We start from the raw sequence: 26158 nt of genomic DNA on the forward strand, positions 1-26158 counted from the left end.
GCTAAATTTTAAAATATACATGCTTGGTTTGGAAATCAAACATTTATTTGTAAAAGAGTCCCAAACTTTAACAAACATCTCTTTGCTTGTAAATAGTACAATGAGGAAGAACTCTTAAAGTTGTGTGCTTGCTTGATCTGTTGGGTTGGAAATGTTTATCACCATAATCATCACCATGACTATACCCATATCTGTTTCATTTAGTTTTAGTATAAACTAATGAGAAAGCTATTTCATTTCCTGAATTTTTTTTCCTGGAAATTAAAAAATAAAGTAAATTATTGTTTTAATGCCTGAAATGATACTTTCTAATCGAAGCATGAAGTCATAGCTGGGTTATGAAGAATTTGTCAATTAAAATCATGTTTCAGAAAATGGATAATTTTAGTCTTTTTTGGGAATTTTTCTGACTTTGATTTAAATCCATAAGATAGGAGCCGTCTTTCAGAAAGAGATGAGACTGATCTTCATTGTCAAAATAAAAGTAAGCTGTGTAATTAAATGGACAAAAAACTGGGTTTGGTGTTTTTAATAACTTTTAGAAAATTTAGAAATCTTTTAATTTAGAAAATTATGAATATAAGAGATCTTAGAAATTTCAGTAGATGCATAACCATATGGGGATTGCCTGCATAATAGGTAGCAAAATACTTTGGTTATGAATGCAAACTGAAGAGGAACTCCTACCCCCATAAAAATGTGTTATTGGCGCTGAACAATCAAAAGCTATCACTGACTTTGTTCAGAATGGCCAACCTCTAGTGGACCACTAAAGAAAACAAACAAGCAAACAAACAAGCAGAACAGCATCACTTTTAGGAAAGAAAATGATACAGAGTAGACATTCAGAAAATGTTGAACGAAAGCTAATGGTTGAGAGAGTGATATTGGTGTCTGATGACTTCTAGAGGCCTGCAAAACCTGGGTGTGCTTTGTGTTACATGGGGACTTTGAGAAGATTAACTGAGATTCAATTGCACATGAGTTATAACTTACCTCTTGGTTGTGCTGTGCTATTCTTCAGTGTTGATTTCCCTCACCACTCCACGATCAGACCTCTCCTTCTGCCTTCTTTATCTTGGAACTGTCGTCTTTGTCTTTCAACTCTGGAAACCTCAGCTCCTGACATTTACTTGTTTCCTCACTACCACTCCCCCAAAACACACTCTCACAGTTTTTTAAATGCCACCTAATAACCTAATAACTTTCCTTACTTCCAATTTTTCATTTGTGAAATGTGTGTGTGTGTGTGTGTGTGTATAAGTTGTACATCTTCCCCCTTACAACAGGCACATATATACAATTCAGAATGTCTCTACAAAATATTTTTTTTCCCCCAGAACTCTTCATGAGTAAATGATGAGCCGTTTGGGGAGCTCAATACTTTCTTAAATAGCTCTTTTAAGGGCAACCTCTGACACGTATTTTGACTGGACAATGAATGCCTTTCTTAAAACATAAAGCTCACACTTCAGTAATCCAGATGTGATCAGATAACAGATCTATTTTTGTCATTAAAACTACTTTTGTTACCCATATTTACATAATCCTTAAAAGTTTACAAAGTCCTTTTATAAAAATACTCTGTGGAGTGGGTATTACCTCCCTTTTGTAAGTGAAGAAACTGAGGTTCAGAGTGGTTATCACTTGCGATTTGCCTGTCATATAATTGCTAATTTAGACATTGTACATCTATTTACATGGTCTTAATGTTACCATTTTAGAAAATCAATTACCCATTTGTCATATCAAATATGAGCCTATTGAGAAAAACCACTAGATCCTTTTTTCATACGTATGACTTGTTAGTTAGAGCTCTTTCATCCTGTACTTTCCTAATGCATTTGTAAAAATCTGCACGTACAGACCTATTAAATTTTGTGTTTAGATTTGGTGTAGTTAGAGTATACTCTTTGTGTATCACCATCTTACAAGTTTGTCCAATGAAGGAACTATGATTGTAAAGAGATAAATGTTATTGGTAACGTTATTAATAACATTTGTGTGAAGAATTTGATGATTTTTAATTGAATAGTTGTTTTATTACTGATTCTGCCATCTCTACAATTTGCTTTCATTTGCATATTTAAATTAACTTTGTAGGTTTTGGTGAGCATGATAAAAAGCATGGAATCAAAGATAAGGGAAGCAGTATCACAGAAACATTATTTTTAAAAAATTCTATTCAAATTCCAGTTAACATACAATGTAATAATAGTTTCAGGTATACAGTATAGTGATTCAACAATCCATACATACATTTCCATACGTCACCCAGTGCTTATTCCAAGTTCAGTCCCTAATCCCCATCACCTATTTAACACCACCTCCCACCCCCACCTCTTTTCTGGTAACCGTCATTTTGTTCTCCATAGTTAAGAGTCTGTTTTCTTGGTTTGTCTCTCTTTTCTCTTTTTTTCCCTTTGTTCTTTTGTTTCTTAAATTCCACACATGAGTGAAATCATATGGTATTTGTCTTTCTCTAAGTCGCTTAGATTAATATTCTCAAGCTGCATCCATGCCTTTGCAAATACCAAGATTTCATCCAGCCATGTCTTTGCAAATGGCAAGATATCATTCTTTTTTATGGCTGAGTATTGTTCCATTGTGTGTGTGTGTGTGTGTGTGTGTGTGTACACGTGTACACAAACACACCACAACTTCTTCATCAATCTGTGGACACTGGGTTGGCTCCACATCTTGGCTATTGTATATAATGCTGCTATAAACATTGAGGTGCATGTGTCCCTTTGAATTAATATTTTTGTATTCTTGGGGTAAATACCCAGCAGTGCAATCGCTGGATCATAAGGTACTTCTCTTTTTAAATTTCTCAGGAACCTCAATGTTTTACTCCATAACAGTGGCTACACCAGTTTGCATTCCCACCAACAGTGCAAAAGGGTTCCCCTTTCTCCACATCCTCGCCAACACCTGTTTTTTCTTGTGTTTTTTATTTTAGCCATTCTGACAAGTGTGAGATGGTATCTCATTGTAGTTTTGATTTTTGCATTTCCCTGATGATGAGTCATGTTGAGCATCTTTTCATGCGGCTGTTGGCCATTTGTATGTCTTCTTTGGAAAAATGTCTGTTGATGTTTTCTGCCCGTTTTTTAATTGGATTATTTGTTTTGTATGTGTAGAGTTTTATAAGTTCCTTATATATTTTAGATACTAACCCTTTATCAGATAGATATGTCATTTGCAAATATCTTCTCTCATTCCTTTTAGTTTTTTAGTTTTGTTGATTATTTCCTTCACTATGCAGAAGCTTTTTATTTTGATGTAGTTCCAGTAGTTTATTTTTGCTTTTTTTTCCCCTTGCTCAGGAGACATCCCCAGAAAGAAGTTGCTATAGCTGATGTCAAAAAAGCTATTACCGCCTGTGTTCTCTCCTAGGATTTGTATGGTTTTAGGTCTCACAGTCTTTAATCCATTTTGAACTTGTTTTTGTTTTGGTGTAAGAAAGTGGTCCAGTTTCATTCTTTTGCATGTTGCTGTCCAGTTTTCCCAACACCATTTGTTGAAGAGACCATCTTTTTCCCGTTGGATATTCTTTCAGTTTTGTCAAAGATTAATTGGCCATATAATTGTGGGCCCATTTCTGGGTTTTCTGTTCTGTTCCACTGGTCCATGTGCCTATTTTTGTGCCAGTACCATACTGTTTTGATTACTACAGCTTTGTATTATAACTTGAAAGTCCAGTATTGTGATGCCTCCAGCTTTGTTTTTTTCAAGATTGCTTTGGCTGTTTTAGGTCTTTTGTGGTTTCATAAAAATGTTAGTTTGTTTGTTCTGGCTCTGTGAAAAATGCTGATGGTATTTTGATAGAGATTGCATTGAATGCTTTGGGTGGTATACTTTAAGAATATTTGTTCTTCCAGTCCATGAGCATGGAATGCCTTTCCATTTCTTTGTGTCATCTTTATTTTCTTTGATCAGCATTTTATAGTTTTCAGAGTACAGATCTTTCACCTTTTTGGTTAGGTTTATTCCTAGGTATCTTAACCGGTTTTGATGCAACTGTCAATGGAATAGCATCACAGAAACTTTTAGGCTGACACACAGTAGATTCTGTGAAAAGTCATCTAAACACTGCTCTTACCCAGTGCTACACTTCACATCTTGTCGCAAAAGATTACCATCAGAAGACTTACCAGCAACTGCTGAATTCAAGATACATAATACTTAGGATATCCTAGAAAGCCCATCCAGAGAATAAATTGTTTTGATATGATTGGATCTTTCTGGAAATGCATTTTGGCTCTCATCACTTCATTCCATTTGTTTTATGGAATTGATGTGTCAGTGGGACGGAGATACGGCTGGCTTTAAAGTCTTGAGTTTGGGCAGGCAGTAGAAGAAAGAGAACATGGGACAAAGAAGGAGGACATTTCCAGTGGAAAACAATTGTCAGGATAAGCTGCCTCCACAACCACCTGTTCTGCTTCAAAATTAAAGTTTAACTTCCTGTGTATTTCAGTTGGAAGGGACCTAAGGTTCTAGCCAAAATGCTACATATTATTTTCCATGGAAAATGCCCCAAATGCAAGCTATAGAGGAGGAGCAGTGCTTGTTAAACTGTTGATTTCTAAAGAAATCATCCAGCTCCTAATCTGTTTCAGAATTTTCCCAAGAACTAATTATAAGCATGTAGCTTCTAGAATCTGCCGTCTTCTCCTCTTCAGGCACTTAACAGTGGTTTTGTGATCACATCTGTGAGGATTAATTCCCTGGAATAGAATTCATTTTGCACCTAAAGATTTTAAACTCATTTAAATTGAGTGAATGTGGTTTTTTTGTTTTTTGTTTTTCTACTGTCTTTGCATCTTTACTAACTTACAGTTCCCTTCACGTTGCTTAATCTGTCCTTTCTGGTTTGAGGATTGTGCTCTTTTTGTAAAGAAGATGGAAAAGAAGCAAAATAAGCCGGGACTGCATAGCTCTGCCTTCTCTTGGGCCTTAGCATTGTGACATCAGGCTGAGCAGTGGCTTTTCCTACTTTTCTCCTGTTCCAAACTTAGCTTTTTCTTGCCTTCAGCATTTTCAACAAGCTTCAGATCATTACATATTCTGATTTTAGTCCTCAAGGATTATGACACTCTTATATACAGGTAGGTTTTTTACCTCCATCCATCTTTTCTAAGCTTTGTTTTCAAATCTAATTCCATGTGATTCTCCCAGTGCAACAGCTGGTTCCTTTAGATTTCTCCTCAATTTCTTTCCCTTATTAGAATCATTTATTCTTGCATAATCAGAAAGTCATATTTTGGCATCTTCTGTGGCCTGTGAATCACTGCCTCCTATAACCATGGGACCACCCTGAGCCATCCTTTTTTTTTTTTTTTCTTAAATACCTTTTTTGGAAAGCTGTCTTCTCCAAAAACCTGGAAGCAAATGTTCAGGGCTGTTCTGTTAGGAAACATTAAATACCTGTTGAGGTCCAGGTTCGGGAACTGTTCACTATATGCAAAGAGGGTTAAATCAAGCTCCCTTTCCTGGAGGAGCTCGTAGTGAATTAGAAGAAAGCCAGTACATAAACAAGTAATTGCAATGTACTGTGGTGATCGCAGAAATAGCCAGGATGCCTGCCATCTAGGAACTCAAGTCTAGTTATTCTCTTTTCTTGTTTCTGTAAATCCTAAAATTACGTCACAGACTCTTAGGCTTGTGTTACGTTCACAATAGCCAACTGGTTCTTTGATGGTCAGGAAGTCAGTTTTACTAGGATTATTTTCTTCTAGCAGGTTCAGATCTCAGACGTGTTAGGGTAGTTTACACACCCCCATGTCTGTGTAGTTTTGTCATTTGTCTTGGTGAAACCATATTCTGATGATCACCATACCCTCTCCTGGATGATAAGCCCTCTCAATCATCCTTGGGTCTCTTCACTGTGCTTCGTTCTTGGTGCTCAGTTTTGTGTTCACTTGACTGCTTTTCTTTACGCTTCCAATTTTCAGATTTTATAGATTTCTTATACTTGATTTCTGTCCCTCCCCATCCCTTAGCTCTGTTGCTTGTATGTCCTAGTTCACGTTCCATCTAATCCAGGCTGTAATGCTTCCAAGAATGTATTTATCTTTTGCATTAACTTTTAAGTGTATTTTTTTTCTCATTCTCTATATAGCTTTCTATATAGACATCTTTCCGTAAGTATTTTTCCGTTTTTTAGAAACAGATTCTTCTCCCTTCGATCCTTCCTAAGACAAACATCTGGATTTTTTTTGGTTCTCTTTAAATGATCCGATTCTCCCCTAAAACAGAGTTTCAGAGCATTCTAGTAGAGAAAAAGTTACATACACATTGTGTAAAACACATCTACTTGTAGTTTGAAATGCTTCTACTGTATTTTAGATCAGCGGCTCCTGCTATTCTCTGTTCTGTATGAATGCCCAGTCCTCTTCACTAGCAGCTTCTCTTGCCCTGAGCTTTTCGGCTCACCACCGTTTATCCTGCACACAGAATGGCACAATAGTCCATTTTCTTCTTTATGCCCACAGGACTTTGTTCATACCAGAAGAGCATTTATTGTCATCCGAGCAACCCTTATTTAATCTTGGTGCATTGGATTTTAAAAAGTGCACATGCCAGTGCACACACATCTCAAGCACTATTGAAAACATGTCATCATAGTGGCTCCTTTCCCTCAGTTTACATGCACAGAAGCCTTTTGGCCCCCCAAACCTAGCTGATTCCTGCTTTCAGAAAGATTTGCATCTATTTGGAGAGAATGATTTGAGTCATAGCATTCTACAGATAGGAATTAAACCAGCTCTCTAGGGGAAAGTGATTTTTCAGCTCTTCTCAAGTTCGGTCTTTGATTGAGCAGATATCTTGAAGCACATCATGTTTCTAAGACACTGAGCAACGTGATGAAGCATGTATAAAATGTGCCCTTACGGGCCTTGCAGTAGACTTGAGAGGTGTGAGTACACGTAAGGGTGAACAGCAGCCACATTGGTGTCACAGCACAGTTTGCTGCCCAGTGAGTGTGATCCAGCCCGCGAGTGCTGTTCTCGAATGATCTGAGCGGAAGAGAAAAGACTTAAACTTTTGGAAGATTGAGTAAAAATTAATTGAAGAGATCGGGAAAGCATTCTAGACCAGGAGAAAGGCACAAAGTAAAAGCAGAGTCCGGGAAGCCCAGGCCATCTTTAGCTGGCCCTCTCCTGTGTGTGTTATTTCTGCTTCCTTCTATCAGTAGTAATAAATTTTGGTTTTTGTATTATTACTGTTTTCAGGTTCTTCTGCCCTCAAGTTTTTTTCATTTGAGTTCTTAGAATTTTTTCACTTAGTTTAATCTCTACCTTCAAATCTATTAAATCCTTTAGTTTTTTGTGCCCCAGAAAATCCACTCTGCAGTACTGGTCTGCCTTGCTTTATAATAAGCATAATCCTAGAAATTTGAGTGGCAGTTCTTTTTGTTTAAGTAGAATAGTATTTTTTCATAAACCTGAAAGAATTTATTCAGAAAATAGTCATTTTCCCTGCAAATCTTAGTTAACAAATTGAAATGATTTCTGTGGCTCCCCTAAAAAGTACAGCATGCCGATATGATAAAGCTCTCTTTCATGTTCTGGGAGGAGAAATTTTGCAGGCTCTTTAAAGTTTGGTTTAACACATAGGGCAAGCATAAGTCATTTATATTTGAGTTGCTTAGAGATATGTCGAAGCTGGGGAAAGTTTAGGCTTTCTTAAAATCATATACTGATGGAGACGCATTCCAAAACTGACAGGAAATAATATACGTAACAGGGTGAGGTGGGAGGGCTGTGGAGGTGGGTAGAGTGCCTGAGACGGAGTGACTGTGTGTGTCCTTCTAAAAATGCATGAACATTTGAGAATCCAACTGGCAAGGAGTAACCACAGTGGGAACTGGATTTCAAATGTACAATTGCTTGTACCAAGAAAGCTTTGTTTCACTAAGTAAGCTAGCCACTGGAGGGAGCCTTTGACTTTAAACTATAGCGGACAGCAGTAAAAGAAAGGAAGATAAAAGCTTTTAGGAAAACAAGATCAGGTTGCCAGTTGAGGCTTTGAGGAGTAACCAAAAGCTTTAAATAAAGCTGAAAAACTGAAGAGCAAAATAAACTGATGGGCATATTTGGGACTCTCAATGACTATTGCCCAGTTGGGGTGGGTTTGACCCACTGATAGAAATTTAACTTGAAATTCAAGAGGTCTCTCGCCCTAGGGGTTGCAGGTAAGAATGGAGTAGCCTAAGGCCAAATATGCGGAGAGGCAGGCCTCCTAGACGAGACAGAAAATCCTGACCTGGTGGTCCAGATTGTAGTAGAGGAAACAAATACTTGGGATGGCCTTTTGTTTTCAGGTTCCCTTGTGTGTTTTATCTCCTCATGTTGTCATTAGACACAGATCTTCTGTCTTCATGGTTAGCAGCAGGTACTGGTTTTCAAATGCAGTCTTACATGGCACCCTAATATGTGAAATAGATAAAAGCAAGATGGGGAGATGGGGGGAGGACAGGTTGTCCTGGTCCCCTGTCCCCTCGACTTTCTCCACAGGGGCTCCTGAGATGGTTTTGCAGGCCGAAACCAATTTGGAAACCAGTCTTCGGGGTGAAGATTTTATGCAAACTTGAAAAACTCATTAGCTTGCCACCAGTGACAACTTACAAAGAGCAGATTTGCCCACAGTTTTGCTATCTGTAGCAAAGTTTTCAATTCATAATGATGAACACACTGCAGTGAAACTGAGGAACAGAAAGGAAAGAAACCCACTCAGCCACTATAATGCTGGGTGTTCTTGCCTAAGCTGTTAATCTTTTCCTGCTTTATGATTTTCTGTGAAAGATCTGATGTCAGAATACAGCTTAGTTTTATTTCATAATATACTCGACCCTCAAATAACACAGGGGTTAGAGGCACTGACCCCCCGTGCAGTTGAAAATCTGTGTATAGCTTCAGACTCCCCCTCCCCAGACTCAGCTATTAATAGCCTCCTGTTGACCAGAAGCTTTACCAATAACACAGTCAATTAACACATATTTTGTTTGTTATATGTATTATCTATTGCTTTCTTACAGTAAAGCAAGCTAGAGAAAATAAAATGTTATTAAGGAAATCCTAAGGAAGAGAAAATATATTTAATAGTGCTCTACTGAAAAAAAGTCTACATGTAAGTGAACCCGTGTGAGGCCAGGGTCAACCATGTAGCCATTGCTTATAAAACATGTCTCTTCTGTACATCCTAGTTAATGGTTGGACTAGTCTGGAGTTATGTAAAAATACCAAAGATGGTTTCGACCTGTTGTGGATGTTTCAGGCTCGGGGTGTCTATGTAGTAACAAAAACAGCTCCACGCATGCATGACTGCCCTTGTTCTTTCCCCCTAGACATTTCCATAAGTGTGCCTCACTGGCCTCTCTTTTTACTGAACTTGATAGCATTTAATGGTCACATACAACCCTGTGACATTTCTTCTGTTGCCCTTCCGGTGATGTTGAACTTTTCCCGTATTTGCATTGTCTCACTGTCTAGACTTTAAACTCCTTGAGAACAAGAGACAAGAGTTTTAAGTTGTTTGCTCTCCTTGCATACCGTACGCCGTCAGTAGATAGTTGCTTTGACTTTCGTCGTGTGCTGTGATCAACTTGTTACGGACTGGGTGTTAGGTAATCAGCAAGCTGGCTGAATTTTAAACATAATTTCTTCTTTCTGGTGTTCTGATCCACGGAAACATAGTATACTGATACTCCTCACATCATGGCATATGAGAATGTAGTTTGTGGCATCTTGAAGGTACTTTAAATTGTATGTCCTTGAGTTCTATACTGAAAAATAAAACTACTGCAAACAATTTGACCTGCTTTCCTGCCCTCAAATTATTTAGTCCTGTAAATAGTATTTTGTTGTACGTATTTGAAAATTATAATTAGTTTTTTTAATATTATAAAACATTTAAATGTCAGCCGTCCTTTAAAAATGTACAATTCTTCCCGGAGTAAATACTACAACTAATTAAATACAAGTCAGATCGTATCATTTCTAATATCAAATATGTTCACTAACTTGATTTTCATTGTACGTTCCATGTGGAAAGTTTAAGGTACTTTCCCATATCTCGACCTTGCAGTATTTTGGTGAGAAGTCTTATCAGTTCAGTCGACTGACTACACAGTCCCTCTGTGGAGATGCTGGGTGTTATCCCTACGTTCTCGGAGGAGACTGTTTGCACAGAGCCAGTTTCTGGCAAGTGAGGAGTCCTCTGCCTTGTCTTTTTGGAAAGTTTACTGTCTATTCAGTATGGAGTACTAATAAAAAATAGTTGTTAGGCAAGTAATAGATGGGCTTCAGATTGCTTTCCCTTCTCTCATTTTGTCCCTACAAGAAACCAGGGCAGATATTATTCCTACTTAAGAAATAGAGTCCTGGGATATTAAGATACTTATATGCCCAAGGTTGTATTAATTACCATGTAGAGCTGATAAATACAATCAGTCCATCTGCAGTCTTCAGCCCAGTATTGTTTTCCATTAGATCTACTGAGTTGTACATACTAAATTGCACCCCAGTGTGAAGTCCTGTATCAATAAACAGAAATGAAGCTGCATCAAGTTGAGTCCACTGGTCAAAGTTCTGGTACTATTTTAAAGGGAAATATGTATTGAGTGGGATTTTTTCAGAGCCCTAGAAACTAAGGAACCAACCTCCTTTGTGTCATTGGCTCTCAACCAGGGACCATTTTGTTCCCCTAGGAGTCATTTGGCAATATTTGGAGATACTTTTGGTTGGCAGAACTGGGATGTATGGGCTCCTAGCATCTGGTGGGTAGAGGCCAGAGATGCTGCTATACATCCTGTAATGCATAGAACGACCCCGCTTAACAATTATGTAGTCCAAAATGTCTGTGGTGTTGAGGTGAATAACCCCTGCTATTGTATATTGCAAAGAATGGATCACCAGAGGCCCTTGTTGCCAGAACCAATTGGAGTCCAAGGCAGGGAGGGAGCGGGTTGGGGAAGGAGGTGATTTCAAGTATGGCTGGACTGAGAGAGCTATTTTGATGAAGTTAGACTTTCGTTAATTTCCCGTCCCTTGCCTGTTCTTTATGCCAACACTTGGCATAGCAACAGGGGAGAAAGCTGAAGAATATTTCTCTTCTAAGCTACTTGGGAGTCAGTGGTCCCATTCCAAGAGCTAAAGATGTCAGTCCGCTTCCCTGTGACACTTTGCAGCTTCACTGTGAACCAGTCGTGCATGCTGTCCAGGTCCTGAGATGCCTAGATACATGACTTTGTTTTTTGGCAGGATTGTAAGAATTATAAACTAGCTTATTTATTTCTCAAGGTATCTTATAATCATAGTTCACCTGGGATGATAGGAGTTTCTCACTGTTTCTATATCATGTGGCAAATGTGAGTTTCTTTGGCCAACAGAGAGTTGACCCTTAAACAACTTGGGGTTAGGGGCACCAACCCCCTGCATGGTTAAAAATCCACGTGTAACTTTTGACTCCCCAAAACTTTACTAATAGCCTGCTGTTTACCAGGATGCTTTACCAATAACATAAACAGACAACACATATTTTGTATGTTATATGTACTATATACCGTATTCTTATAATAAACTAAGCTAAAGAAAATGTTATTAAGAAAATCCTAAGGAAAAGAAGAATACATTTATAGGACTTACTGTATTTATCCGAAGAAAGAATTGCGTGTAAGTGGACCCATGCAGCTCAAATCTGTGTTGTTCAAGGGTCCGCTGTACTCTTGCCTGATTTCATTAGTCTAAAATCAGGGAAACATGTTTTTTAAAGTAGACTTTATTTTTTGGAGCATTCTAAGTTTACAGCAAAACTGAATGGAAAATGCAAAGTTCCTGCGGGTCCCCTGCCCGTGAACAAATGTCTTTTGACTGGATTGCAATACTAATTTTCAAATAAACTTTATATAAATGCAAATATTATTCTGTTAATGCCAAGTTAGGGGTTCCTTGGTTCCACTTCTCACTAAGTGTAAAGCAAAAGTAAGGAGAAAAATGGTATTAACTGAGTCGTGAGTATTTTCGTTTTCTCTATTCAGTGGAAAAGAGGGTCTCAAATCATCTCTACAGTCTTCTTAATTGACTTTAGCTACCTAGGTCAAGAGCATTAGTCTTCCTCAGAATTTTTCCACGTGGTTATACATCATCTTTTTATATCAGGGGGATTTTATTTCCCTCCTAGGAAGCTTTCCTTGTTTAGAGTTCCGTTTCTGGTTAATTGAAAACCATTTTAAGTTATTCCGTCTGACGATTTGATCACTTTAAAGGTTAGAATGTGCCATAGTCAGCAAACCTTCCTGTACTGGAGAGTATTTTAGAACTTTGTTACTTTGTTACTTTGAATTGCCTCATGCAGTTGGGAGTCAGGGTGAAAATGACTATTGCATTGTTGATTAGAAATCCCTCCCACCCCCAGCCTAGCTGCAAAGTCTACTCTGTTTATTCAGCCAAAATATTTCTCTATCCTGCTACGCATGGCCAGTGGATATACTATAATGTTGCTGTGTTTCGATTGTGCCTTTTTTAAGTCATGGGTCTTATAGATCCATTAAAAAAGGCAATTAATAGTCTATACGGTGTAGATCAAGAGAGAGAGAGAGAGAGAGAGAGAGCTTGGCGTTATTAAGAAAAAACAACTCGGGGTCTGGGTTCAAGTCTTTATTAGTTATGTGACGTTGAGCAGATTATTCTGGAGTGTGTTCATCTGTTAAGTGGAGATTATTGTCCCCGTTCCGCCTACCTCACAACACGAGGGCCAAATGAAACAATAAATAAGTGTGAGAGAGCCTTGTAAATTGTACAGCTCGGTGCACGTGTAAAGATGCAAACAGGAGGCGCCTTAGGAAACTGCCTTGATTGTGAAATGAAAGTAGGTTTGAAGAATTTCTTTTCCCTTGTCTTGACTTGTCTGAATGGCATAAATTGCCTTTTCTTCATCTTAGTAATTCAGGGATGACTTTTGTTGGGTTTGGTTGTAGTTTGTTTGTTTTTTTTTTTCTTTGTATGAGTAAGGCCAGTAGGGTTAAATGCTTCACTTGCTGAAACATGATGCATAGAACAGTAAATTGGTGCAAAGCAGAATTAGAAAAAGACAATTCTACATTCACCAAATAGCACAGACCGCCTGCTAGAATACCATCATCATCAGTGGTGATTGCTTACCAATTCTCTGCTCTTCTCAAAAACCTCAGTTGGTAGTTTGACCTACATTCCTGTTTTCAAGAAAACCATTACTCTACCACCGACGCTTCACCCATTCGCCTCCAACTGATGAGTTACCATATGTGGATTCTGGATGGTGGTAGATCACGTTTAGTTACGACTTACCAAAGCCTTTTTACATTGATGTGTCTTGTCAGGGATGACACTATTCATAAGTAGAACCAGAGAACTAACTGTAGGACCCCACGACTTGAGTTTTAAATGATCGGTAGAACTGTTGGAATAGGGCAGGCAGGCTGCGCTGGAAATTATCCCATCTGAAAGGTAGCTTAGCCCCTGCCTACTCGGCCTTTATGACTAATGGAAAAATGCTCTTTTCAAATTCAAAAGCCTATTCATTACTGCCTTTCTCCTCTGAAATGCATTACCAGTTTTATCATCAGGAAGAACTTAATTATTTTTCCTTTTCTATTGGCTTATGTTTATTCTTCATAAAATGACTTTTCTTCCACTTAACGGGCTCAGAAATAAGCTCCTATATTGAACTTTGCAGGCTTGATAGCATAAATCAACTCAGCTGGCCAAATGCCTCACTACCTGAAACTTCATAACGTGGCTGAAACTAAATTGTGCTCTGGAGCATTGAGTCTTTAAACCGGCTTAGGGATTTACAAACACAAAATGGTGAAGAGCCTCTAAGAAGGACAAGACGCTCCCTCTCCTGATCCTTGAGCAAGTTCTTCCTCACTTATTTCAGGGGCTCTGAGCTCACGAGAGAAATCCTAACCCAAGTTTATCTGGCTAGGAAAACCCATCTTAAATGCTCAGTAAAGAAAGAATAATTCTTCTCCCGCTTAACCACGAAAGAACAACATCTGTTTCTAACGTCAGCTTTTTATTTTTTTTTTTTTTTATCTTTCATTTTTTTGTTGGTAAATCTCCCAGACAACAGCAGTTCTGTAGAGAGTTTAAATATGAAGGAATGGCAGGACGGGCTAAGGGCACTTCTACCCAACATTAACATCAACTTTGGTGGACTGCCCAATTCTTCCTCCCCCTCCAACGCCAACCACACTGCACCAACGTCCAACCCCGCCACCACCGACAGCCTGAGTTGGGACAGCCCTGGCAGCTGGACAGACCCAGCCATCATCACAGGTAACTTTCTCGCTCCTTCGGCTCCACTGACTGCCATCCATTTGGTTTTTAGCACAGATTAAACGCAGACAGAGGTCTCTTCAACATCGGCTTCTTTCCACAAAGCCACACGCGTGGGGTGGCCTGTGTCGTTCTCTGGGGTCCTGCAGTCTCGGTTAGCTGTGTTGGCCTCGTTGTATCAGAAGGCATTTGGTGCCTCGGTTGCTTCTCTGGGTGTAAGTAGGTGCTAACGTCTGGCAGCACGTGCGCATGTTTCAAGTCTCAAAGAACAAAAGTGTCTGACTTACCCTTTTAAAGGAACATACTCCACTTTTGAAAATAAAGCTCTCTATTATAAGGCTATCTTGTTTACGTACCCCTGTTAGAGAAGGCGAAGCGCGATTGGGAGATGATGGCATACAATTCTGGGGGCTACTTTCCGCAGCTCTGCCTCTGTGACAGTGGGGGACGATGTCTATGCCGCTGAAGAAGAGGCATGGGTTTCTCTAGCAATGAATCATGGTCCTTGTGGGCGGAGGATTCAAAAGAACATAAGACTAAAAAGGTCTCCTCTGGAAGGAGTTTAAGATTTGTACGTTTTGTTTCTTTTTGGATAAGCTAATCACCTGAGACATTGTTTGTTTGTTTGTTTGTTTGTTTGTTCGATGGGTTTCTTACTCTTGTTTCACAAACTCACCATCTCCCCCCTTGTTTTTCTGTTCTCTCCTTAGGTATTCCAGCAACTTCAGGAAACAGTTTAGACTCTCTTCAAGATGACAATCCTCCACACTGGCTAAAATCCCTTCAGGCCCTCACAGAGATGGACGGCCCCAGTGCTGCTCCATCGCAGACCCACCACAGCGCCCCCTTCAGCACACAGATCCCTCTGCACAGAGCCAGTTGGAACCCCTACCCTCCTCCTTCCAACCCTTCCAGCTTCCACTCCCCACCCCCAGGCTTTCAGACAGCCTTCAGACCCCCCAGCAAAACCCCCACAGATCTACTACAGAGTTCAACACTGGACCGCCACTAGGGAAAGAGGAGAAACCATTAGAAAACGCAGGATTTGTCCCGCCCTGTTTTCTCCCTCTCGGCCCACACCCACAGCTCCCTTCTCATTCTTACGTTCTGAAGAATCCCGTTCCCGATCAACTTTTTTTTTCTCCTCACCCCCAGATGCAATGCGATCACAGGGTCATTACCATCTCTTTTTTTTTAATTGTGAAAGTTTCTGTTGATCCAGCATTTGAGTGACACTGTTGAATGTTTCCTAAAAATGCCTTTTTAAGGAGGGACGAAAAAAAAAAAGAAATCAAAGGGCAGTCTCAATACTTAGAAAATTACTGTTTGTCTGTTGCGCATAATAATGACATAATCTGCTTAGCAGAAAATGACGATTAATCTTTAGGAAAGGTCAAGTAAATGCATTATCAACTGCAAAAGTTTTGAAAACCAGGTTAATTGAAATGAGATTGCTAAGTGCATGGGGGAAAGCAGTGGTCCTGACATCCGTCTTGTATTCAGCTTATCACTATTGCAGGGAAAATGCTTTTAATTTAATTTAATTTTTAACTCTTCCGGCAAGTGGATGGAGAGGACTTGATTGTGTCGTTAAGCAAAAGAATTTATTGGAAGTTGATGGAAAGACAAATTGACCTGTAGCAGTAACTGGCCTGTTGCTAAAGAGTTGATAAGGAGGGGAGAAGTGATTTTTTTTTTTTTAAAGGACAAAAAAATGTTTGGCTTTAGATTTAAAGTAAATTCAGATGTTTTAAAGAAAAAAAGTATTCACAGATTTAATACCTATGCATAACATAAGAGCTGAAATATAAGTGATTTCTTCGGTCTTTCTCCTCTGTCAGAATCTTTTTTTCTTTTCCCTTAAAATTCGCCTGACTGGGGCACTCTGAGATAGCACTGCTCTGGGGCCATCTGATCACCATCAGGAGCAAATCTCTGACCTCCTTGCCTGCAGCTTTTACTTAACCCTGTAGTTTCTGGACGTTTGTGCAGTATTGAAAAGACAGGAGAAAAGAAAACAGAAACCTGGTTATAACCTGACGCTAAAACTAAAAACAAGGAAATGTACCTCTTTCTTCAGAATTAAAACTAAAATCTTAAATAAAACAAAACTTGATGATGACCCTTGGGTTGTTCTTGTTTTTGTTTTTCCATTTTCTTATACGTGAGCTTGAGACATTTTGCGATAGCAGTCGTCAGATGTTTTCGTTGCTCTCCCGTCGTCACTAATAGGAAAAATGGTACAGAAGAAGAAATCAGAAAAAGAATTCATCTTGCCGTCGGTCTTTGCCATCTTTGAACATCAGCCCGTCTTGTCCTCAAGACTTCCTCTCCCGGTGGCTTTCGGTAGAAGATAACCTCCCTGTTATCTATTGTACTTCCCTGCTATTGTACTATGCAGGCCAGACCTCAACCAAGAAGACTCGTGAGCCAGGCAGGAGCAGATGGGCTGATGACGTGCCGAGACGTTGGTTGGCTTGAGAGGCCTGGAGGGAGGAAGAGCCATTGCGCTGTGCAAGTAGCATTTCCTTGTGTGAGCGCCATGATAGGAAAGAGATTGGGAGAACGCTGATGTCGACATCCCACAGACACCTCTTCTGTGACCAACCCATTCCAGGGAATACCTAACAATGGGGAGAGGGTCACATCACTGACTAGCAGAGGGTGGGGGACAGAGTGAAATGTTCCCTCCCAGGTTCTTAAGAATCTGCGTGGTTTGCATTTCCTGGCTTGGATTACATTGACAAGTCCAAAGATGGAGTTTGGGTATTTTCAGCACATGATTCAGAGACGGAATCTTTGTCAAATGAATTAAGTAGGTCTTGGAAGTCATGCATTTCACATTGGTTTCTTTTTCTTGCCTATACTTTGTACTTCAATTTGCTACCAAAAACCTAAATAAATAAATACATAAATAAATACGTAAATAAGCAAAAAACACAAAAACACACACAAAAACAATTTCCACACAGTTTTTGAAAAATGAACAGGATAATTTCAAGTGTCACCACAAAAACAGATGTTGACCAGATGAGTAGTAAATTGGGTTTTTTTTTTTTTACTCTGTTAGAGGACTAGAAACTGCAGACTCTCTATGTCCTGTGAACTTTGCTTCGGTCTCCTGAGTGATAGACCAACACACGGATACTATTCAGGTAGCAGTGAATTGTGATCAAGGCTTTTGGGGGAGGAGGGCTTGGATATTCCTATTCCTGAGAGAGGGGTATATCAATACAAACGTTGCTTTTTCTGTAAAAGAAGAGACATTCTACCTTGCAATCTGCTGTGATTGATTGTATGTATGTTCAATGCATAGTCTTATACATAAGACTATAAAACTTATTTAAAGAGTAATAAATAAAAGCCTGTGTGCCTCCCACCCAAGTCAAACGTAAAACCAGCAATATCTTGAGGACTCCTCTGGCCCTCTCCAGTTATGCTTCCTTATCTTTTTTCACCATCCACAAGTAACTATTCTGTTGATTTTTGTGTTAATGTTTATTTTCTTTGGAGTCTTGCCACTGACGTGTGTATCCCTGAAGAATACGTTGTTTGGTTTTAAGAGCTGAGTAGTAAACCAAAATCTAGCTAGCTGTGTAAGAATAGGGCAGAACGGTCACGAAGAGAATAGATAAACTAAACATTCTCTGGGTCATAGTCTGGCTTTAGCTTCACTGATAACTTATAAAAGCCAGTTCTGGGGAAGACCGTGCAAGTTCACAAATGAATCCTGGAAGACAGGGTCCACTGTGGGCAAGGTGTCCGGCAGGGCTGTTTTGGGATTCCAGTCCTGGATGCCTGGCAGAGACATGGTCTGGAGAAGTAGTCTGCTGTCTCTTTTCTGTGTGTAAGCTCACCATGGCTTCCCTTCAGTCCTCTGAAGGAGCCAAAGTGTAACCCGTGGGATGGGGTGTTTAACATAGGCTGATCAACTCACCCTCCAGGGCATGGTGGAGAGAGCAGAAATTTTATTAGGTTTGGTCAAAATCAGATAAGTACGAAAAAGAACCTGAACCAAACTGACTTAGGCAGTCTTTTGGTATAAGAGCAGTGGGAGTCTTGGTGTCACCAACCCTCAGGATGTCTCTCCTGGGTCAGATCTGGTGCACAGCTGCCGTTCCTGGCATTTCCTTTCACCGCTCTCCTTTCGTGCGTGTTTCCCCACCCCATATTCCTCCTATATGTCATATCCTAGTTTTGTTTTTGTTTTGTTTTAATTCTCCAATTTTGTTGGAGTGACATTCTCCACTAACTTCTTGAGAAAGGTGTGTGGGAGATAAATAGTAGCAATTTGCGTACCTGGAAGGGAAATACTCTCAGTTGATAGTTTGATGGATATAGGATTCTAAATTATGATATTTTTTCTTTTAGAAATTTTTTTTTAATGTTAGAGAGAGAGAGCTCAAGCAGGCGAGGGGCAGAGAGAGAGGGAGACACAGAATCTGAAGCAGGCTCCGGGCTCTGAGCTGTCAGCACAGAGCCCAATGTGGGGCTTGAACCCATAAACTGTGAGATCATGACCTGCATTGAAATCGGATGCTTAACCGACTGAACTACACAGGCACCCGTGGAATTTTAAAGGCATTAGTCTACTGTCTTGTTTCCAGTATTGCATATTGATCCTTTATGTGTAATCTTTTTTTGTCCCTCTCTGGGAACTTACAAAAACTATCTTTAGTGTTCTGGAATTTCTCAATGATGTTCCTTTGTATGACTCAATTTTAATTCATTGTGTTGCACGCAATTGGGTACACAGTAGATTTTTAAGACCTGGTGACTCCTGTCCTTCAGTTCTGGGAAATTTTCTTGACTTATTTCACTAGCAAATTTCTTGCTATTATTTTCTCTGTTCTCCCCTTTTAGAAATCCTGTCTTTCAAATATCAGACCTTCTGGATTTTCCTTTTGCTTTCTTTTTTCCAATTTTCCATCTGTGTCTTTGCTCTTCTTTCTAGGAAGTTTTATTTTAGTGTTATTGTTTATATTTGTAGTTTTATTCTCTTTGGGTTGTTTCTGTTTCTCTAAGTTGGTTTTATCTGTTTGCTTTGATCTCTTTCATATTAAAGACTTCTCAGATCCTTGATCACCCGCTTGTGAATAAGACCATAAAAAGCTGATAGAAAGGTTTGGAAGGATGAAGCTTTGCTAGCTTTGAACTTCACTATTGGAAGATGTAGATGGGCTCTGTGTTGGGGAACCCCTAGTGTCAATGTCTTTAGGCCTTTTCTTTGGGGCTGGTCTGTTCTGTAGAGAAGAATTGTAAGATGGCTGGCTTACAGGGTAAGGGTCTGACTGCCAGAACTATACTGATAGTCTCTGTATTCGTTATGCATCTATTTACTTAATCCCTGTCTTGAGGTCTTTCCTTTCTGGGGATTAAGTCTGCAGACATCTGCCCACTTAGGAGACATGTGGCTGCACCATGGTGTTGAGTGGGGAATGAAAGTAGGGAACTAACTTCTTACAATAGTCTTCTCAGTAGTCTTTATTTAAAAAAAAATTTTTTTTTAATGTTTATTTTTGAGAGAGAGCGTGAGCGAGGGAGAGGCAGTGAGAGAGAGAGACACAACATCCAAAGAAGGCTCCAGACTCCGGGCTGTCAGCACAGAGCCCGCACGGGGCTGGAACCCACGAACTGTGAGATCATGACCTGAGCCGAAGTTGGATGCTTAACTGAGTGAGCCACCCAGGCGCCCCTCAGTAGCCTTTATCTTATCTGCACCCAGCACATTTTATCCTTGGTTCCAGGGGTACCTGGCACTGTCGGCTTCTGTGTTCTTGAAGATTCTGTGGTGTAAAGTGGTTGGGATCTCAGCTTTCCCCACTGCTGGCTTGAGCTTTGTCAAAGCAGCTGAGTTCACTCAACCGTCTACTTTGTAGGTTGTCCGTTTTGTTCTGTTGTGTCCTCTCCTGTTCTCATATTTTTTTCTGTATTCTAATTTCAGTAGACCTTTAGGAAGAAATGAAGTTAAATATGTAGGTTTAATCTACATATTCACCTGCCCACACTTGTTTACCTTCAAGTGGTTTCTCTCTTTTAAACATCCTTTTTCCAGTGAAGCTCTTTTGGTTTATAGTCAATAGTTTACTTTCCAAAAGCTCATCATACAGGGGATTACTGAGATGGTTAAAATTTTAGTCTGAATGTCAAAAGGCAAGTCTTACTGCAGCTTGAGGGGGACAGTGTTGCAAGTCATGGATGTAGGTCATTTTCTAGGCGACAGTGAATGAGGATGAGTCTACAAATTGCAGCAGAGAAACGGATACCCAATCCTTAACTGTACACGAATTGTACTTTGTGAGTGGGTAATACATGTCAACAATGACTTTCCACAAGGATTTTATCCTTTAGAGGGTGAAAATCATTATTCAATTGGGGGTAACCCAAATAAGTTGGGAAAGAACATTAATATTGGCTCAGATGTGAAGGGCACAACTGATAAGGAAGAATTGGCCAATTCCCATTTGATCCGTCCCTGCGGGAAACTGAGCATAGTAGGCCGATGTGTGTAAGTAGAGTGGTACCTCCTTCCACAGCATCCCTTCATAATCGCAGGAAGTAGGTGTACAAGAGCAATAGAAACTAGGCTAAATAGAATTTGTGTCGGGGGAGCTGGATGATTAAAAAACTCTAAGGCTTATAAATAAGAGCATTTAAAGAGAAATAATGATCTGCAGCTTTCTTACTTTCGCCTTTACTATTTGCAAGACTAAAATACTGTGATTAAAATGCCATGCCTATTACATGAAGATCTAGAAGATTTTTTTAAATTTTGTTCCAGGAGCATGGATTCCTCAGCTTTTATCAGTGTCTATAATATGCAAAAAGCAGATAAATAAGCCCAAAGAAGTTGGGTTTTTTTCCTGGGTCACAGATTTAATAGCAGAGCTAGGACTAATTATTACCCCTTCTCAATCACATTTATCCATGACGTGGGTCATACTCCTTTTCTGTCTCAAAAGTTTCAAGTGCTTTGCCAAATTTCCTGCTTATATTTATAGAATTGCTGCGATAAGGGTGAGATTATCTGTTTCTCCTTTATTTTTGCTAAGTAGTGGTGGGAGAAAAAGGTTTGAAGAGATACCCTTTGTCCCAAATCACAGAGGGTGAGCCAAAGGTTGGTTGGGAAATAGAACCCTCAGGGACTTCTTGACTGTTTTGTGCTTATACTGAGTTTTATTTACAATAAATGAGACTACCAAGTTAACCAGTATCTTCTGGATCTTTCTACAGATAAGGAACAAGGACAAAGTTATTGTCTTCAGGTGTTTGAAGGACAGTTACATAGGAAGGAAATAGGATGCAGATGCAAGTGGAAGTAAAACGTGAAAAGGAGAGCTGGGTTTAATTTAGCCTAACACTTTTTTCAAACATATACGGTGGGCCAGGCATAATGCCAGGTTCTTCAGGACGTACAAAGATAAAATGATCTCTACTCTCATAATCTGGAAAAGTGTGGATAGTCAACTCTAAAACAAGACTGAATGTGAGTGTCAGAGGTACAAAATGTCAAAGTGGCTCAAACTGTTGAGAGCTGTAGATTAGCTGAGACTTGGGGAGTGAGGGATACAGTCTGAGTGAAGAAAGGCTTTGTGATGAGATTGCATAGGATATGTTTGGGGATTGCATCTCAGTTTGGAAGAGACCTGGGGTTTGTGCAGGGGGCTTGTGAGGGAGAAATCCTGAGGGTGCATTGGGCACTGCTTTTGTTGCAAGTGAACCTTGACGATTTCTATTTCGGGGGAGAGATATGATAGGATTGTGCTTTATAAATATACAGCCCTAGATGGAGATGGTTAAGATGGGAGAGATGCTGGAGCTTCTTTTGGTTAATGAAAGAACCCAAAGAACCTAGAGTTTGGCCCCAGAGGGGCCATTGATGACTCCCTGAAATTGTCTGCAAAATATAGTCTGTGCATATGTATTTTATCAAAACAAAAAAGGTCCATGATACAATAAAAAGTCTGGCCAATAAACTAGAGAAATAGTCCAGCTAAAGGTTATTGGTTGATAAGGGGGTTGTGAATGGAAAGAAGGAGAAAGAATTCAGGAAGGATTTCTGAAACTTGAATCTTGGCAAGTTACTGGATGCAGTTAAAGGATAAAAGAAAAATAATTTCAGAACCTTCTTAGGTTTTGCCTAGATCCTCCACCAGACTGTAAGCTCTTTGAGAGCAGGGAACGCATCTGCTTGTTAAATAACCCTTCTGGCCCCAGCTCTTAACCAAGCGCCCGGCACATAGTAGCTATCCTCTCGCAGTAACTATTTACCTGGATGAGAGTGAAATGTAGTATGGCTATGGTTGTGAGCCAGATAACTGGAAATAAATGTATTGCACTTAAAAGAAAAGTGGATTCATGAAAAGGAACTAGTTTAAAAAGAAGATGGTTCTTATTTTTGGATTTGTTGAGTTTGAGGTTTTCACAAGTCGTCCAGGTGGAGGTGTCCAGGAAATGATTGGAAATTTGGGTGGGACTTAGGGGAAAGGCCAGAGGTAGAAATATAATTTGGAGTCCTCTTGATAGGGGAGAGACTGAGATAGATATACTGGGAAAAAGAGAGATGAGTGGCGTGAAACAAAGGAAAACAGTATATATTGTCAGTGTAGGACCTTTTCTAGGCAAGAATTATTCAAAATGGCATTCTCTATCAGGGTTTCATCAGGAAACCAGGGATTCCACACCCACTGGAAAGGCAGGGAAAGGAAAAGTCAGGAGGATCTCTGCTGGCTTTCAGGAGACCTGGAAGTTGCAGGAGTCAGAAAAGCCTTCACCCAAGAGCTCTTGGCTGCTTGCAACACCAACTTGGTGATTCTCAGGAGGTCTCTGGGAAGCAGCTACCAAAAACCCACATTTGTCGATGGCCACCTACCTGTCCATAGCTGTCGCCTCTAGAAGTGAAGCCACTTCTCTCACCTTTCACATTTTACCTACGTGCCTCTTATCAGCAGGATCTAACCTGGGATCCTGATGGAAGGGATCAGAACTGTGATGCAGAGGAGAGGGGTGCAGGTGTGGGGCTAATGATTAACTGTCAGCACTCAAACTGGCTCCTATGGTTTTGCAGCATCTAGAATGGGTCATGTCACCTCCTGGTCAATACTTTCTAAAAGCTCCCCCACGTCCAGTACGTTCATAATGAAATTTAAGTTTTGCTAGTGTGGCACCCAGGGCCCCCTCCCCTAACAGACAGAATGGTATTCTCTGTTTCATGAGACTATGCACCTGTTCCTTGCATATCTGGAATGCACACACCATTCATATATATATACCTCATATATGCCTTATATATGCCTTCATCAATGAAGGGATGATTCTTTTTGTTTACACATACACAGGGCTAAGCATACTACCTGACCTTCAGTATGAGTAAATGAGGGAAGGAAGGAAGGAAATTTTGGAGGCTAGGGTGGTATTAAATTTTATTGGCAGGAGATCAGTAATAATCTTCAAGGGCCTGGCTTTAATCCAGTGGAGGTACTAAAAAATTTTTTATAAAAGCCAATTGCAATAGGTTGAAGAATAAAGTATGACTAGGAATTAAAGAATTGGAAATAATTTACTGCAAAGAAGTTTGATAAAGGGATACTGACAACATAGCTTGAGAGGCAACACACAGAGGAGGAGAGGCTCCTTCCCGCCCCGAAGGAAGTCAGGTTGGGGTCATGAGCCCGTTAGAAGTCAGAGAAGACAAACTATTTGAAAAAGTGAATTTGAAAAAGATGACAATTGAACAGAATCAAGAGCACAAGTGGAGGTTTACTCTTAGGAAGAGGGATGCTTTTCCTTCCAAGCTAGTAGCAAATAAGAGATAGGATTTTGAGGTAAAGAGCAGAAATGTTAAGGGAATCCATTCTTAGGGATTATGGGTTATGCTCCGTAGTATGAGGAAGCCAGGCCTAGAATGGGGATTTGGAGCTTGAGAATGTACTAAGGCACAACTACCATTTTGGTAAAAGTATAGATAAAAAGAATGGTAAACAAGTAGCAAGGGTCTAGGTGAAGTTTGGCATATATCTGAAATGGACCCAATCGGAATGATTTGATGTTGCCCGGAAGGCTTATCAGTGTGGGAGTAAAAGAAAGGAAAGGAGGTGGTGCAGATCACCAGAAATAGACATGGCAGAAAATCTGGGGGACTTTGGGAGGAGTGGAGGTATCAAAGTGCTTACCATAAGGTTTGGGCCCATAGAAGGCCAACAGAAGAGGATGTTCTTAAACCACACCTCAGTCTCCCGGGGGACAGAGCCATGTGAAGGAACAGCTCACGAACTAAGAAGTTGGACCCCTCTGTGATCCCTAAACTGTCTTCCAAAATTCAGGATTTTATTATTCTTTTGGGATTACTGACAAAAGCCAGAATTCAAAATTAAGGGTAAAACTTAACAGAATGTACACAGAAGTCTTTTATAAAATTCGCAATACCCAAATTCCATAGATTGAGTTTCTTCCAGGGACATCTGTATTTTCTTGTCAATAATACCCGTATCACTTTTTTAGAATTCTAAACACTTATTGAACACAGAGGTACTAGGCTGTGACATGTTTTAGTGATACAGTTGAGAATAAAACAGACGTGGCTCTCTTCTTAGAGCTCGTATTTGAATGATAGAGATAACCATTAAGCAAACAGTCCAGCAGTGACTACACGGTCATATCAAAAATACAGAAGTACATGCTTATAGCCTTAGGATAAGGAAAACATTTGTAAGAGAAACTCAAAATACAAGACCCAAGAGGCAAAATATTAATCAATTTACTAAACCTAAATTTTATAGACACTTTAAGACAAAACACCATAAACAAAACTAGATCAGCAACGGACTGGGAGAAAATACTTGCAAGCTATGCATTAAAAACCTTAAATAACCTCAAGATTCCCAGGCTCTCGCTAAGAGGCCCCAGACAGGAAAGAGCAGAAGTGTTACTGCTTACTTCCTCTGTGGCCTGGGGAAGGACCACAGCACCCATGCCGGCCTGTGTCTTCATCTCGGCATCAAGTTCATTGTACGCAGGTGGCTGTGAGGCTCAAAGGAAATACAGTAAAGGAGAGCGCTGTGAAACTGACGTGCACTACAAATGCACGGAATGACTGTTGTAATTGCTGCAAAATGCTCTTTTCTCATGAAACACCGCTGTCACGCTTCAGACTGGTGGCTGCCGGTATGGGCTTAAGATTTTAGCCGTCTGGATTTCTTTAGTGTCAGGCAAGGAGCCCCTGGGCACCCCCCACAGGCCGCACTGTACTCTGGATGTCACTCCCCCTGGGAATGGCACCCACAGTGTCCCTTCAAGAAGACCTGTAGTTCAAGTGGCTTCCAGGTTTGAATTCTGCTACCAACCGCCCTGGGGGATGCGTTGGGTCTGATTACCTCAGACGATCAGGATGACAACTTTGAGTAATTACCCTTATTATGTTTGACGCGTAGAGAGCTAATCGTAACCAGATGTTGTGGTAACAACTGTTATCCCCGCTTTTCATTTCTGCAGAAGATGCCCCTATACGGTATGTGGCAGGGTTTGTAAAGTGTATTTTGGAATCCTGTATCTCAGAAGTCTTTTACAGACCACCTAATGTGTCCTTATGTATCATTTTAACACGGTACAGATGGATATTTTGTTTATTCATTCCTTGAACAAACATTTATTGAATACCCACCGGTGAGATTACCAAGGATGAAAAGACATGTTCCCGACCACCAAGGAGATCACAGGCTCGAAAGGGGAGACTGACGTCAATATTTCTTAAAGCTTTTTGATTGAAAAATAGAAGACATCACGAAAAGCACATAAATCCTAGATCTGCAAAGTGATGTAGTAACATGGTGGAG

General features: G+C 40.0%; 1 protein-coding gene and 1 long non-coding RNA gene across 6 annotated transcripts in view; one reads left to right on the plus strand and one right to left on the minus strand.

Annotated features, from left to right (window-relative positions):
- The window catches only part of CNOT4 (CCR4-NOT transcription complex subunit 4), a 146406-nt gene extending 129165 nt beyond the window's left edge, over positions 1-17241 (plus strand). For 3 of the 5 annotated variants that reach the window (XM_027075539.2, XM_027075538.2, XM_053218048.1), the window contains 2 exons: positions 14115-14327; positions 15038-15356. In XM_027075539.2, coding sequence (XP_026931340.1) covers positions 14115-14327; positions 15038-15339 — 515 coding nt within the window. In that variant the 3' untranslated portion in view covers positions 15340-15356. Of the gene's footprint in view, positions 1-14114; positions 14328-15037 lie in introns of all 5 variants that reach the window. The other 2 variants (XM_027075541.2, XM_027075540.2) reach the window with 1 other exon arrangement.
- On the minus strand, positions 12651-15042 carry LOC113604165 (uncharacterized). The gene is made up of 2 exons (XR_003426018.2): positions 14684-15042; positions 12651-13045 (listed from the first exon to the last, which is right to left on the minus strand). It is a non-coding gene; the product is annotated as an uncharacterized LOC113604165 (long non-coding RNA).
- Positions 17242-26158: the final 8917 nt, after the last annotated feature.

This window comes from Acinonyx jubatus, chromosome A2 (genome assembly GCF_027475565.1).
Source record: "Acinonyx jubatus isolate Ajub_Pintada_27869175 chromosome A2, VMU_Ajub_asm_v1.0, whole genome shotgun sequence".
Classification (NCBI taxonomy): domain Eukaryota; kingdom Metazoa; phylum Chordata; class Mammalia; order Carnivora; family Felidae; genus Acinonyx; species Acinonyx jubatus.